We start from the raw sequence: 15,344 nt of genomic DNA, 5'->3' as shown, positions 1-15,344 counted from the left end.
TATCTGTTGGTTCATATATAAGTTTCTTACGAGTTCTTTCCATTCCAACAAAACCTCTGTTAGAGCTTTCAACAATAATTCCCAATTCATGCAACCAAAAGCTTTCCTAAATCAATAAATACGACGTGCATCTGCTTCCCTTTTCCTATAAACCTTTCATCGATCACCCTTACTAATCCAATTGCATCCCTTGTGGCCTTACCTCTCCTGAACTTGGACTTTTCCTCTTCAACTTTTTCATTTGTTCTTCCATACTCTGTTCATGATTTCAAGTAATATTTTCTGTTGCATGAGATGAGACTAATAGTTAAACAACATAATTACATGTTCGTACATTATTCAAAAATACCCACAAAATGAAATATTATATATATATATATATATATATATATATATATATATATATATATATATATATATATATATATATATATATGAGTTTCGTTTCACAATGTGAAGCTACGGTGGACTTCTTAAATATAAGAATCCAATACTCAAAGTAGTATATCTATAACTACTGGCTAAAATAGAATAATATGATCAAAGATAGAACCTCCTTTTCGGACACTGAATGCATGCATATTAAAGCGCCATTAGACTTACTCGCTATCCCTTAATGCTTTCGTTCTACTGCGATAAATGTTGAAACCGAAAAATGCTAATTTTAACCACTCCCGACTTGAATATAGGGTTAACGGAAAATATGGAACCTATTCTTGGGAAGCTGAATTGACTGGAAAAACTCCCATCTTAATATCTCTTACTGTTTTTGCTCTATGGAAGTCAGTGTTGAAACCGGAAGTAATAAAAAACTGAACCACTTCTCGTTTGATTCGTTAAGGGAAAATATAGAATTTATTTATGGGACGCTGAATTGATTGCAAAAATATCTCTATCTCGATATCTCTTTCTGCTGTTTGCTCTACGGAAATCAGTATTGAAGCCTGCAGTAATAGTAAATTGAACACTTCTGTTTTGAGTAGAGTGTTGTTAATAGTCGTGATATTTTGCCTTGAGGCATTGTATCATTTGCAGAAAGCCTTTTTGCGCTATCTGTAACTGTTTCCGTCATATAGCAGTAAATGTTGAAACAGGAAATTGCTAATTTGAACAAGTTTTAGTTCGAATGCAAGGTTATTGGAAAAGATAGAACCCATACCTGGGAGGTTTAATCGATTGGAAAGGAACGCATCTCGATATATCATACCATTTTCACTCTGGTACCTGTCGACAGACGGATGGACAAAGCCGTTCTATAAGACTCCCGACACTTATAGATAGCATAGTTTGAAAGTCTATAAAACTGAAATACCATTTTTTATATAGAACTCCTCAATTGCTTCACTTTTCATTTTGGCACAAAAAATAAGTGAATATAAATTTTAAAAAAAATTACTTAATATTAATAGGATCCTCATGTACTGATTTACATATTAAACCTTTTATAAAAATCAATTATAAAATATTTTACATTGCATAAACCTTATTCACAAATTTTCATCAAAACCTAAATTTATCTGCTTACTTGTATTCATTACTCCATTATGCTTCGAACATAGTCTTATAAATAGTGAATTTCTATAAGCTTATGTTCTTATTGCTATAAGCTAACTAGCAATAAAATACTTCTCTACTTCTTAAATAAATTGGTTTTACATTGAAACTAATTCTATCTAAAAAAAAAAAAAAGACCCATTCGTATTATGCTATTTATAAGAAATAGTTCTTCATAACAATATAAAGCAAAACTCTTTCAATAGTGCAACATAAGGTATTTTATTTACTTAAAGGAGCAGTTCGAGTTAAAAACAAGTTCGATGCAATAGAAAGAGTAACAAAAAATAAAAGACCCGTATTTTTTTAAAATCTTGATAGGCCTTCTTGTTCAGCTTCTATAGGCATTTGTTTCTGATGAATCGCAAATGCTGACGTCACTCGTGGGCTACGCGAGGAACTCAATGTGAGTCAGCAACCACTCCCTTGTACGCAGTTAACAAGCCTTTAGTAGTGCAGTGGATTTAATAGTTTGTGTTTTGGGTTCGTTAGCAGTCTTGCTTTGTGTTGAATTCTTGAGGAAAGTTCTTGTTGTTTTTCCTACATCATTAGTATAAAAAGAGTAGAGAGAGAGAGCAGAAATTACGTAGTGTTGTGCGAAGTAGTGTTTTTTACATACATATTTTTAGGGTCTGAGAGTATCCCTCGGAGGAGACCAAAATAATACGTCTATAATATAATAAATATAATAGTGTTGTGTGAAAATAATGTGCCCCTCAGAATACTAAGTGTGCCCCCTTGGAACATTTTTTTTCTGAACGAAAACTGGTGCGAAGTAGAAAACACACGAGATAGAAATGCCTAACACGTGCTGTTTCCAGTTGTAATTCTCGTGCGATTAAACCTGAGAATATATATAAAAATATTTTTAACGTTTCCAAGTCGTGAGAAATCACCAGATCGATATAAATTATGGCTGAAGAGAATCGATAGGAAACATTTTGTGAACCCTTGTGTTTGTTTCAAACATCTTGAAGAGTCTGACTGAAAGAAAAGCTAATGCCAAGAGAATTATTTACACGCAAACTGAGAAAGAATGCTAAAGTGCCGATCTGTGTCCAGTTACTAACGTAAAAATATCGAACAAGACGCAATTGACGGTTGTAGTTGAGACGAGGCATTAGAGGGTAATAGCAACGGTGTCATTCATAATTGTGATGGTACTGCTTTAGAAATAAATGTAAATACAACTGCTATGCAATGTAAATTGGGGAGTGAAATATACCGGCTCGTAGAAGGAATGAGTGACAATGACAGTGTTCCTCTGGACATTGATTTCGTTTAATTTTTCTGTATGAAGTGACAATGATGAAACAGGTGACGAGAGTTGTTCCGCTGAGAGAGATGCGAATGAAACAAATTTAACCGGTAAAGTATTTTTCGTATTCTGACAAACTTTACAAATGTTATTTCATTTTTGCCACATATGTAGCGCTCCTGTACATACCTTGAATCAGAAAAATATAGGGTCAGCATTAAAAATTGTAACAAAACGTGAAAATGAGGATACTTATGTTTGTGAATTTGAAGCATGATTAAAGAAAAGGTACTTAGGTGTTGTAGCAATCTCGTCCGCCATCTATTTACATGTCCGTAGTTTCGAAATTTTAGTTTCTTTTGTGAAACGCTGAACTTACGCTTTGTAGAGAAAACTACATTTTATAATATTATAAAAACTTTTGTGCAGCTCACCATCACATATTATCATTTTCTACATGCAGATGACATTTCTAAGTCTTTGAAATCAGTTATGGGAAAGGAAATTGCACTTTAGAACGTGCCACCGCACTTTTACAAGCGAAATGCTTGGCACTGTGTATGGTAGCCTAGTCTCGCTGCTTGACCACGTATGACGTCATCACAAAATCTTTTTACCTCTGTTACTCGCTAACAACTGAACGTATCGCGATAAAACAAACACCATTCCTTTTATAATTTTCAACCCTATAAATGGAAATTATTTGTAAAAAATGCATTTCTAAGTCGAACTGCTCCTTTAAGAAGACACACAACATATTGTACTTTTTAAAATATAAATATCTTAAGTTTCTCTTGGATTTGTTCGAGCTGTCTCTTGAGAGATTTCTCATGTGGATTCCATATGGTTTCCAAAATAAAACAAAAAGACACATCATTAGAAATAATTATATTGGTTTAAGGGCGAAATGACCATAATGTTTGCTTTCGTAACAAGTTACAGCGCGCCTACTTCTGGAATTAGTGATAATTACAGAATGCTACAACTTCGAAATATGAAACTCTGTAGCTGTGGAGCGTCTGTATTTTTATGACTATTCTCATAAGGACGTAGATTTTCCGGTTTTGACTTTACATCATCACGTAATTTTGAAGCCGATGACCTAACCACGCATGAAAATTAAAATGAAATGAAATCCTTCAGTTTATCGTCCCATGCTTATGTCCTTCAGCCTAAGGGAGATGGATGATTAAGACAAATGACTGATGATGGAAGAATTGGTAGAATAAGAATGTAGGATGGAATGGGAGTTCCCCGAGAATATACACAGACACGAAGTTGTCCACTACAAATTCATTTGGCCGGGAATTGAGCCAAGGATGACTAGGCATTATTCTATTGCTTTTGAACCACCTGGACAAAGATAATCTTATATGACTTAAACAGAGTGGTAGTATCGGGGACTTTTAGCCACCAAACATAACGTCGTAATGAATACATGACATGTGCTAAAGTCAGTTAAGTATCAGAGAAAGGGAAAGAGAATCATATCTATGAAGTCAAAACATGCTAAAATAGTTAATACATTCAACTTTAGGAAAGAAGTAGTTAAATTTTTCTTATATATATGGTATAGAATGATTCAATAATAGAAATAACTAAATTTAACATTTAACTATGGTTTATGTACGTCTCATATTTTACGGCATTGTTCCTTTAGTAGAAAGTTGTATTTTGGCATCCCATCAAAATTGTTTGAAATGCAGAATTGTCCCATAATTTTTGTGTTTGTATTGAACACTTTCGTTCTTACATTTAAGCATGTAATTGTTAAGCTATAAAAAGTCCATACAAATGGACCTGGCAGCTTGGACGCCCGCAGCTGGGAGCAAGAGAGGACAATTAGCTTTTCCTGGATTTTTGAAAAATGTTCGCTTTTTCGAAATACGTGTCAAAACATATTAAATTTGCTTACTTACTCACTACATTATTTGATATATTTATGGTAGTTAATAAAGTTATGCATCAATAATAATTGTTTTATATGAAGTATTATTATCATCAAGAGGTCTAACCGCGACTTTATTTGTGTGTTGGTCTTTTGCCTCCTCCCTTTCTCTGAAAAACAAAATGCTAACGTTTCTGCCTAGTAGTGTTGCGAGAACAGTGTCACTAGCGGGCACGATAATAAATAAGTAGGACTTATTTGATATAACACCGATCTGCTATGTCTTTTTCCCGTATTTCATGTGGTTCCAATTGACGAAGAGAAAATATGTCCACACACAAAAAACCTGAGAACTGATTACTCTCTTTTATTATGCCATATAAAAATGATGGAAAGGAACGGATATTATACTAACCGAATTGAGTTTTGGCACACTCTCATTTCTTGTGCAGGAGCCTATAAGAAGTTTAAGGAGCACACCAAACTTTTATTTATTTTCGTCGTTGCCAGTAAAATAGTACTATACCAGGAAAGATTTAGAAAAGGCTGTCAAGTGAGGTTACCCCTAAAGCGGGCCTGTCATCACACGGATAAATAAAACTTAAAATTAATTCTTATTATTCCACTTCACTTACCGTACTATTTCACTAAAATCAACTGAAAATTTCTCTATTACAGTCGGATCAAAATCTACTTATAGGTTCTAGTTGAAATGGTCAGTACTTGTATAATCTGTGAGAGAGACTGATTTCGATAGGACACGAGAATAACATTATATTCACCTTATCTTAAGATGAGTCACCTTTTTCTTTAGAATTCTCATAATAAATTAACTTTGTGCACGCTTTAATATATGCCTTAAATGTATTAGATGTTCATTACAACTATAAAGTGTGATTTTTACTGTTGAATTGCGTGCAATCCAACGAATCAGACCAACCTAGTATATCAATGCTAGAATTACTAGATACTTTATTTCACCCAGACACATTCAGTTTTTTCGGGAGCTTAAATGGTAAGGGCAGTTTTTAGGAAAATGAGATATGTCCTTTAGGTAGGAACAGTGAACCATATGAATTTCACGATTCAATAAAAAAAAAAAAAAGAGAATAATGTATCCAACAAAAATCTAGTTAGCTTTTATTCTTTTTATTATTGAAATTCCAAACGTTTAAAGGAAAAGTCAAGAAATAAATAGATATATAAATTTTATTTGAAAATCGTATAATAAATTTTGATCTGAAACACAAAATTAGCAATATAAATCTATTTGTAAAATCTACAAATGTTCTCTTTTATAAATGTTCTCTCATTCCGATAACCCTACTAATTTCAACACATTGACCACAACGGTAGCATAATGTAACGTATCTTTTAAATATCTGTTTTCTTTTGTTGGAATACATTTTTATTTCCGAGATTGATGTTTGAACTTTTAAACAGTATGCTAGGTCCTAAAATTAAAATTTCCCCCAGGAATGCTCAAAATTTCCTGCTTAAGATAAAATTTCCCTAATTTTGTTCACTACGTATATCACTGTTTAAAGAGAGCATTATTGCGTATTTATGGATTATTATACTGTACTCATATCTCCACAACATACATTTGTGCTTTTGATCTTTTGTTATTATTTCAATGTTATCTTGCATAATAACATCCTCAAGCCAGGCCGCGGAAGGCTTGTGGAAGGGAAAAGGTTTGTTACTTTGTGTGGGTGATTCTGGAAAGAATTCCACCGTCTTTCGTCATACTGCTACAGTACTTAGTAACATAACATGTTGAAAAGTTAAATTTCTCAACATTTTATCTCATATTTGTAAAATCTCCCTTTTCCCTCTTTAAAAAAGATATTTGCTAAATCTCCCTATGCCGCGGGAAATTTCCCTCAAACTAGCAGCTCTGGTGACCAATTACTTACATATTAAAATATCGCACCAATTACTTACACAAAGTTTGCATTGTTTATATTTGCGATTACTGGTCTCTGCAGAATGCGTCGTTTTAAAATGAAGTTTGTTAAGTAGTTTAGCAGATGTTCAATACGTATCTACCTATACAAGGAAAGATCAGATTAAAAATTACACTTTCAGTAAAGAAATGAAATGAACTCACCTTGCAATTCACTGTTAAAATAAATACTTCACTAGTAAAATAGCATGCAGCTTTGAGAATAGACTACACAGTAACAACAAACATAAAAACATTATCACTTCTTTCATGCATTCGTTATTCTCTACTTACGATACGATGCGAAGAGACTACAATGTTCTGCAGAAAGAGAATGACCATGTCTTACCGAACGATTTCGACGCCAACCTCCGATACATTTCGACACTTGACTTTCGGTGCACCATGCGATGCGTGATTGCTTGGTACTTCCTTCGAAAATCTCGTTCCGAATTCGTGGAGTCGGTCGATGCTTTTCTTGACGATAAGGTCGTCGAAGCTTCTTCGTCACTCTTCTCCTCTGGTGACAAAGAAAACAAGTAAATCAATGCTACAATAACTATTACTTGTTTGTTATAGTACTTAGGTAATATAATATCGCATTAAAACATAAATCTGATTATTTTTTCTTCAAGAAACAATATTAACAGACCTTAACAAAAGTGCTAAAATGTACGTAGATCTGGTAATTCTACTCTTACTCGTATTATTTAAGTCCAATTTTATCAGACCCTATATAGGCATGAGAAGGGATCGAAAATATTTTCCAGAATGACTAAGATTATTGTCGAAATCTCAGTGTTTAGGGCCGGGAAAACGGCTGATACTTTTGAAATGACTTATGGAACATAGTATTCACCTCAAGTTGGGTTTATAACATATCACTTTAATTAAATTGCGTATTCTAGGGGATAACGTGTTTGAAAATTTATGTGAAAAGTAGAGTATTTTTATCACTATATTTTCAATGAAATACATGTCCGAAGAAGATTTAAATAGTTTCCATAAGTTTATTCTTTCCGTGAGAAGAATGGAGATTTCAGCTAATACAGAATAAAAGTGAATTACTTCATGAAAATTACTTTAGCATTTTTATAGTGTTATTGCGACACGAAATTCCTGAAACAAAAATAATACTATAGATAACGGACTTTCGGGCAGTCGCAAGTGATGCTTTATTTATCTACTAAGTAAACTTTGTTATAGGATTGCCAATAACTAAGGCCGGTCCTATATTATTGACCAGAGGAAGACAAGCCAGGCCGAGAATTTAGAGAGAAAGAGAGGGGGGAGGTCTGAGTGTATTGATTGTGTGTCTCATTTACAACGTTGAAGTGAATTTTCTCTAATATGCTCAAGTGAATATGGTGTTCGAGACTTTGTTGCATTGCTCATACTGAACCTCGGCTCGGCTGTCTTTCCTCTGGCCAATAAATGGCCAATTTAAGACTACTTATTCTATTCGTTAGGATATGCACCACATCAGATATAACAGTGTCACCAAGAATGTTCTCAATCAGCTGCTTCACTTCATGCTGGATACACTCCGTATTTAAACGAAGAAATGTTTAAGCTAGCTACGTTATAGCTATCTACTAGAGAGTGAAATTTAAGGAAAAGTTTGTGTTACTGACAGTTTGCAATGAGTGGAAAGGAAATACTTAATCGTTATTTAGAACCAAAGTGACATTTTTGAAGACTGTTTCTGCTCGAGTGGAATATTGTATTTTTTATAATGATTGAAAATGAAGATGAGGTGTTGCAAATCTTTCACAACTCGAAGAAATATGTGAGCAAGATGAGTGCTAAGAAGACTCTTCACCAGTGACGGAATAGTTAATGAGTCAGTGTATCACTTGGGCCACGACTTTTTATCCGGGTCATCCGACTCTGGTTCTCATTTCTCAGACCAGGTCTGAGCCGGACGAACCCGAAGACCTGGTGATCCAGACATATCATCTCTGCGATATTACTGCAGAATTCTATAGTTTGTTAATGTTGTTCACTACTGAAGCTCGAACATACATTTGTTTAGATGTAATATTTCTTAATCAACATGCTATGTTTTTGGATTTTTCAGGTTTTCACAAATGTAATTATAATTTAACATTTATTCATTTTTCCATATGCAGTTTTTGAACATAAACCTACACAAAAAGAATTAACAAAACACTGTTTGAAATCAAATGTATCTTTTTTATACGTATATTTTTATACCTATATAAGTACATTATAAACGACAAGTTTTACAAGTTGATTAAATTTTGACGATCCTTCTTAACATAAATATGTAGTTAGTCTTTCCTGTGGCCCAGACCCATTTGTAGCCTGATAAACCTTGTAATTATCTTTCAGTGCAATGCCTGACACACACAGATGCCAACAAAAAGCGAGAAAGAAAATTATAAATAGTGTTAAGGCAATAAGAGAGAAGAGAATCATGTCTGTTAAAGTTGCATCATTCTAGTAGCCTCACACATACTCCTCATGTATATGACGACGTTTCGTCTCCGGGTCACTGCGGGTCATGGGTTTGTCTGGATTAGACTGGATCACTTCGAGCTTCCAGTTGGTACAGACAGGTCATATCAAATTGGATGTTCTATGATTAGAGTTTGCTACTTCTGTTCTCAATAAGCTCTTGCAAACAGTGAAAAAGATCATATACTAGAAGATTTAATTTACGGTAGATGTCAACCACTGCACGACGTTTACCGTCACCTAACGGCGAGATGTGTAACTTCTACTTCCTTTGCAATAAATAAAAAAAAATCCTTTCCTTTAAGAGTTATCACGTATACTAACAGACAAACGTAAATCGGTGTTACCCTTTAGGATTCTAATGAACTGACTCCATTAACGAATTCGATCGAGATAATCGCTTTAGCTACCTATTGCCAAAAGCAATTCAGATATCCCCTTCCATTCTAGAGTTATTGTGAACGTACATTTGCAACATTATAAGTCCGACTTACGCAAGCCTAGTGAGCCACGTGCACAGAATAGGCACGAAAACATTTATATAGCCAGTGGTGATAAACAATATCTATGATTTTGCAGATACACAATATTCGCAGATGCACATTTACTCGTACAATGTCAATATTGTTTATTATTTTTTCTGTATATTCTCTTCCCCTTCTTCCCCCTACTTGTCTCCTATTATCGTTTCTCCGATGTTCCGAAGTATAGGTGTCGGATAAGGTGGTGATCAAATTCGATATCCAGGTAGGCCTATGTGATTGTTACGGAGTAATGTATAGCAATATCATTAACGATTATAGCAAGATGACCTAGATTTATATTAGCTTGGTATTGTTGTTCTGGTAAAATGAAGACTATGGCTTGTGTTTTAGCAGTGTTGATCGGTAATTGACATTGACACCAGTTGCTAAATTTATATGAAAGACTTCTTTCGTTGATTACGGCAAGTAGAAATAATTACATTTTAAAAGAATGAGTTTCTTTTTTCTGATACGATACGTACTTGCGAACGAATAGTTAAATTAAGTCTAACAGTAGGATTGTTAAAAACAAAATGTGAGAGACAAAACTAGAGATGATAGAAGAATATATATAGACAGCAATCATGGGTACTACTGCTACTACATACTTCTACTACTACTTCTCATAATAATAATAATAATATAAAGGAATCGTTAACCATTATTTTAATAAGTGCGATGAAATTGTTCTGTGTTAATATAATGCGCTAGAATGAACGTCTTTATAAGCAAAATAGGTTAGTAATATGTGCTACTTTCCGACACAAATGAAATTATATATTGCAGAGAGTTTAACTAAGTTCGAAATTTCATATTTCCTAACTTTCCACATGTATATGGATAAGAATGCATCTGATGATTTATTAATTATTTATTTCTACATTCGCCCCTTTTAGAAATAAAATATTTTGATTTAGGAATTTAGGATTTAGATTTCTGGGCTTTCGGCATCTATGGCCATCTTAGCCTGTCATGTTTGAGGGATGACGTCCCTTGGCGAGCACACTATCCGGGGAAAGGGAAGGAAGGAAGCGGCCTGGGACCTAAATGTTAGGTACCACCCCGGCATTTGACTGGTGTGAATGAGGAAAACCCAGGAAAACTTCATTCAGGGTGGCTGGCCTGAAAAAGCTTTTTACACTTTGTCGACCGAGTGCCCCCACCGGGAATCGAACCTGGGACCGCTCGCACCGAAAGCGAAAGCCAAAAATATTTAGAGGACAATGAATGCATCCTGCAGAATGTAGAAAGCTGAATTTGTTACCAATTGTATTTGTTGCTTTCTTTCTTCATTCTGCCCTCCCCTTTGTCTTTCCTCAGAAAAGGTATTCTTCCGTTTAGTGCAGTCGCTTTGTACAAATTTCAATAAGAATATTTCTTTTCTGGATACCAGAATAAAATTTGGCATAGTTATTTAGATGGTAATACACAATAAAAACCCACCGGGACACAAGTCATAGGAGCTTCTATAAAATGAGGGGAGGGGGATAATGATTGCAATTAAGTTCTTTGGCAGTAGGGTGATAAATAGAAAGTAAAGGGAGTAAAATTAAATAATATGGGAGTATTTACTAAATTATTGCGTTGAATTATTGCGTATTAAGATAGAATATAGTGTCCCTGGTGGATGAGTGGCTCCACTCGTCGCCTTGCAATCAAGGGGTTCCGAGTGCGATTCCCGGTGGGAACACAAGTGGTTCGGATCCTTCGTTAAACTGTAGGAGAAATCCTTAGAACGTCACCATCATCCCATGGAAGGCACTGGCAAGACCACCATGGGTTCACCTTGCCCAGGGACCTTCGGGCCAACTACCTTCCCTCGGACAGAACACCCAACATCATCATCATCATCAAGGAGAATATTAAAAATAAAATTATATGTACAAAAGTGTGTTTCAAATCTATTCTTTTTTATTTCGAAATTTGCTAAATTAAGAATGTAACCTTAATGAATATTCCTTCCTCCTTTTCTTCTTTAAAAAGAAATTGCGAACAATTTTAAGGAGTACTATATTTTAATCGTTCTGTACTAGAGATGGAATGCTTGTCTAAGTCTAATCTATCAATAACTCACTCACTGTATACATTGTCCATCACAAGAGCATAAGGCGGTACACTGCATGTTCACGCTTTGACATTTGCATTTGTTCATACACATTGTTTTGCAGTGGCAGCAGGTTAATTCCGAACATTTCATTGATACTTCTGGAAGAACTGTCCATAATGGTGTAAGCCATGGTGGGGAATCTGAGACTTTCTATCCCCAGTCGGTAACATCAGGAATGTCAGGCTGACGCTGTAGACACTGTCTCCAAACACTGGCTTGAAACATTGTTCTTTTCAAGTGATATCTTAAAGCATCTTCAGTAGAGGGTATATTTTCAAGGATCTGTTCTTCTGTGTGAAAAGTATCCTTCTGCATTCATTGACTGTTTTTGTTGCGCTGATTGTGTCATACAGAAGCACTGTAAATACTGTATCATATCAAAATCATCATCAGATAAAATGAATGAGGTAGACAATCGAATAAAGACGTCCGTTAGTTCTGGCAGTGTCTTCCACACATTCCAAGCTTTAGTTTTACTAACCCCATGAAAAGAAGATACTGTGTCACAACCCGTGTAAGCATGAAAAAACGGCAATGCTTCACAAGTTTCAGGACATACATTTTGTAACATTTCACAGAGTGAAAAATGTTTTCTGTTTTTTCCCAACTCCGTAAATAAAGTATAAGTTTTGCAAATCGAGAGCCTGCAACTCCTTCAGGGCCGCTGCAGCAATTATTATTACATCTGAATCTACTGTTGAAATTGCAACATTTTTGTGGCCACATAAAACTGCATCTTTCACATGTAGAAGAATTGTTGTATCTGCTACTTCGTGTGAACAAGGAGACAGTTGGTTGTTGTTATGGTAGGATCCTACGCAAATTATGAGGTCCGCATCAGTGCAAATAACAACCTTACAACCAACATCCAATGATTCAATTTCAGAAGCAAGTAAGTGGAAAAGTTGCTTTTTATTTTCATCAACTTGCAAAAATTTCCTAAATACCCTTGGGAAAGGTGTTGTTCTTTTGATTAACATTTTTTCTCCAGAAACTCGTTTCAAAGGAGTGTCAACATTACGACTTCTTGCCAAGTATCTGTCAAATACTACATCAACTCTACTAAATTTCTGCAGGTGAGATTCTACGGCAGGTCGAAATATTTTGGTTGTAAATTCTCCAAATGTTTTAGATGAACCTGGAGTAAGAGAATGCATAAGGGCAGCACCATCTATAACAATAGCCGAGCAAAATGAAATACTACAGTCACTGTCATGATTCTCACAAACATCTGAAGATAAACTAATGCCAGACTTTCTAGATGGTTTGCGAAGTTTGCCGAACTCGCTAATAGAGGGAGGATATGGGTGAGTTTCCTGGGAAAAAAATGTAACGTCAGGTTGCCTAATCTGATTCGCCACATACATTTTGCATAATATATTTGCGTCCTTTCTAAGGACTGTTGTTTGCATTTGAAGCTTAGATTTCCCCTTTGTCAGTCTGTTGTTAAATAACACTAAATTACACCTTTTAATTACTGTATGAATTGATGTTTTCCCTTCAATCAACCTCTCTTGTACAAAATTTTCATACAAACATCCTTCAAGATTCCTGGCTTCTCTGACCGACTTCTCTGCGTCTTTTGTTACACATATTTTGCTAACTGCTGTTGTTAATATACCTTCTTCAAATGAGTTACCATAGTTTTTAAAGGAAGCTACAACATATAAAACGTGTTCCTTATATCTCTTTTCAAAAGCTTTGCTGCCTTCCTTATGCCGTACGTCATTTTCATCACCTGCATCCTCTTCACCATCGAAAACTGAAAACTGTTCTTCAGAGTCAGATATCAATTTTACAACATCTGGCCCTGCTACCATCCATTTCAAAAGTGCAGCAGGTTTGTCAAAAAGTCCTATTGCTCCACCAATTCCTTAATTTGTTTGTTATTTTGCTCATGCAAATGGTCATCCGCCATTGCTGAAAATGCTCGATTGCTCTTCTGACTTACGAATTTGCCTTTCATGAATTCTTTATATACAAACGGATGGCGCATCTCCAGTTCTTTCAGAGTTTTGATGAAAACTGGCAACCAGCGGGCATAGTTTGTGTGATCTAAAACAAACTTCCAGGGACATATATCTTCCAGAATAGTTTTGAATTGTACAACATTTCCTTCACGCACACTTTGTAAGAAAGAGAGCAATAGAATCTGTAGTTCCATAGTTATTGACCAGAAAATAAATTGCAGAGATTCTTCATTGCGTAGATTATACCATTCGTTAAAATCTAAATATGACATTCCTTCAGAGACATTGATATATTTATATGCTTCGTATGCTTCTGTTTTCAAAATATATAGTGCAGCCACTGTTACTTGGTGAGCATAGCGAGCGCGCTTGACATGAGAGCACGATAGAAGCGATTCAGCTCGTCCACTTGATATTACTCTAGCATCAACTAATACAGCAGTCCATGAGATTACTGAGATTACTTAAAAACACATAGTTAACACTTAACTATAATAATACCTTTGGATTTACTTATAAGGTCTGAACATGTCATTCAAAATTTTAAAAACGATTTTTTCGTTGTTATTACAGTAAATAGCATGCTTAATTTTCCATTAAAATGGGTGTAAATATGCCATAAGTCTTTATATTTGTAAATCTATTACCTTAATATTTTTAAAAGCGAGTTATTTGAATTTAGCATGCCAATGAACATATAAACTGGCCCGAAGAACGGCAAAATTGGAGTATTTTCAGTTTGTGCCGCCATTTTGGACGCCATCTTGAATTCTGTCCGACGGGGTGATCATCGGTTTTGTGTCCCGTCGGATTTTCATTCAACATGTTATAATTAATAAATGTGCCAAGTTTCATACTGGTATCCAGAATAGAAATATTTTTGTGCCAAGCGACTGCACTAGTTAGAATATAGCAGAAGCAACTGCGCACAAGCTTAACGATATGCAACCTGAGATACATTGAAGCCATTTGGGTTGTCTGACTTGAGGCAAGCTTTTGAGATTCAAATTGGGGAGTATAATCGAACCCAGAGGCAACTCACAGGAATCCACAGGAAAGCGATTAAAATTATAAATACTGTGCATAATCGTATCTTCCGACCACCTGCTTGTATTTTCCTTTTTAATTGATCTTTATTTGAATAACTTTCTATTTTTAAATTGTTAATTATTACGATGATTAAATTATTTTAAGGAAATGCGTCAAATATACAAGATTCCAATGGTAATTATCAAGTTTTTCGATCACACCCCTCAATTTTGAATCCTTCTCTCCTATTGAAATAGGTATTTTAAAAATTCTCCAATAGCCTACAGTCTTTTCTCAACCACTTCCAGTCTGGTCAATGAAAAACAACCAAACGAACTTTTAGTTCTACGTATATATAAAATTTTATTGATTCCGTCAAATTTAATAGTTTATGGTTTTCTCGATTTTGATACTTTGACTATTTAATATTTTACTAAGTTCTTTGTATGTATGTGTGTCCGTAATAGTCAATAGTTTGTTGTAAAGTTTATAAAATATCAGATAAAGATTAGATTACATCTCTTTACACTTTAGAATGACGGCGAGAACACTTCAAATTTTATAGTAGTGACTGAAGAGTTTCAG

At 34.8% G+C, this 15,344-nt stretch overlaps 1 protein-coding gene across 1 annotated transcript in view; it reads right to left on the bottom strand.

Moving 5' to 3' along the window:
* LOC145683014 (uncharacterized) overlaps positions 1-15,344 on the bottom strand; it is an 832,861-nt gene that overhangs the window by 232,466 nt on the left and 585,051 nt on the right. The window contains exon 11 of the mRNA XM_081754367.1: positions 6,998-7,168. Coding sequence (XP_081610493.1) covers positions 6,998-7,168 — 171 coding nt within the window. The remainder of the gene's footprint in view (positions 1-6,997; positions 7,169-15,344) is intronic.

Source organism: Thermobia domestica, chromosome 4, assembly GCF_964235325.1.
Source record: "Thermobia domestica chromosome 4, izTheDome1.hap1.1, whole genome shotgun sequence".
Taxonomy (NCBI): Eukaryota; Metazoa; Arthropoda; class Insecta; order Zygentoma; family Lepismatidae; genus Thermobia; species Thermobia domestica.
The sequence above is the reverse complement of the archived record's forward strand: the minus strand, read 5'-3'. Positions and strand labels throughout refer to the sequence as shown.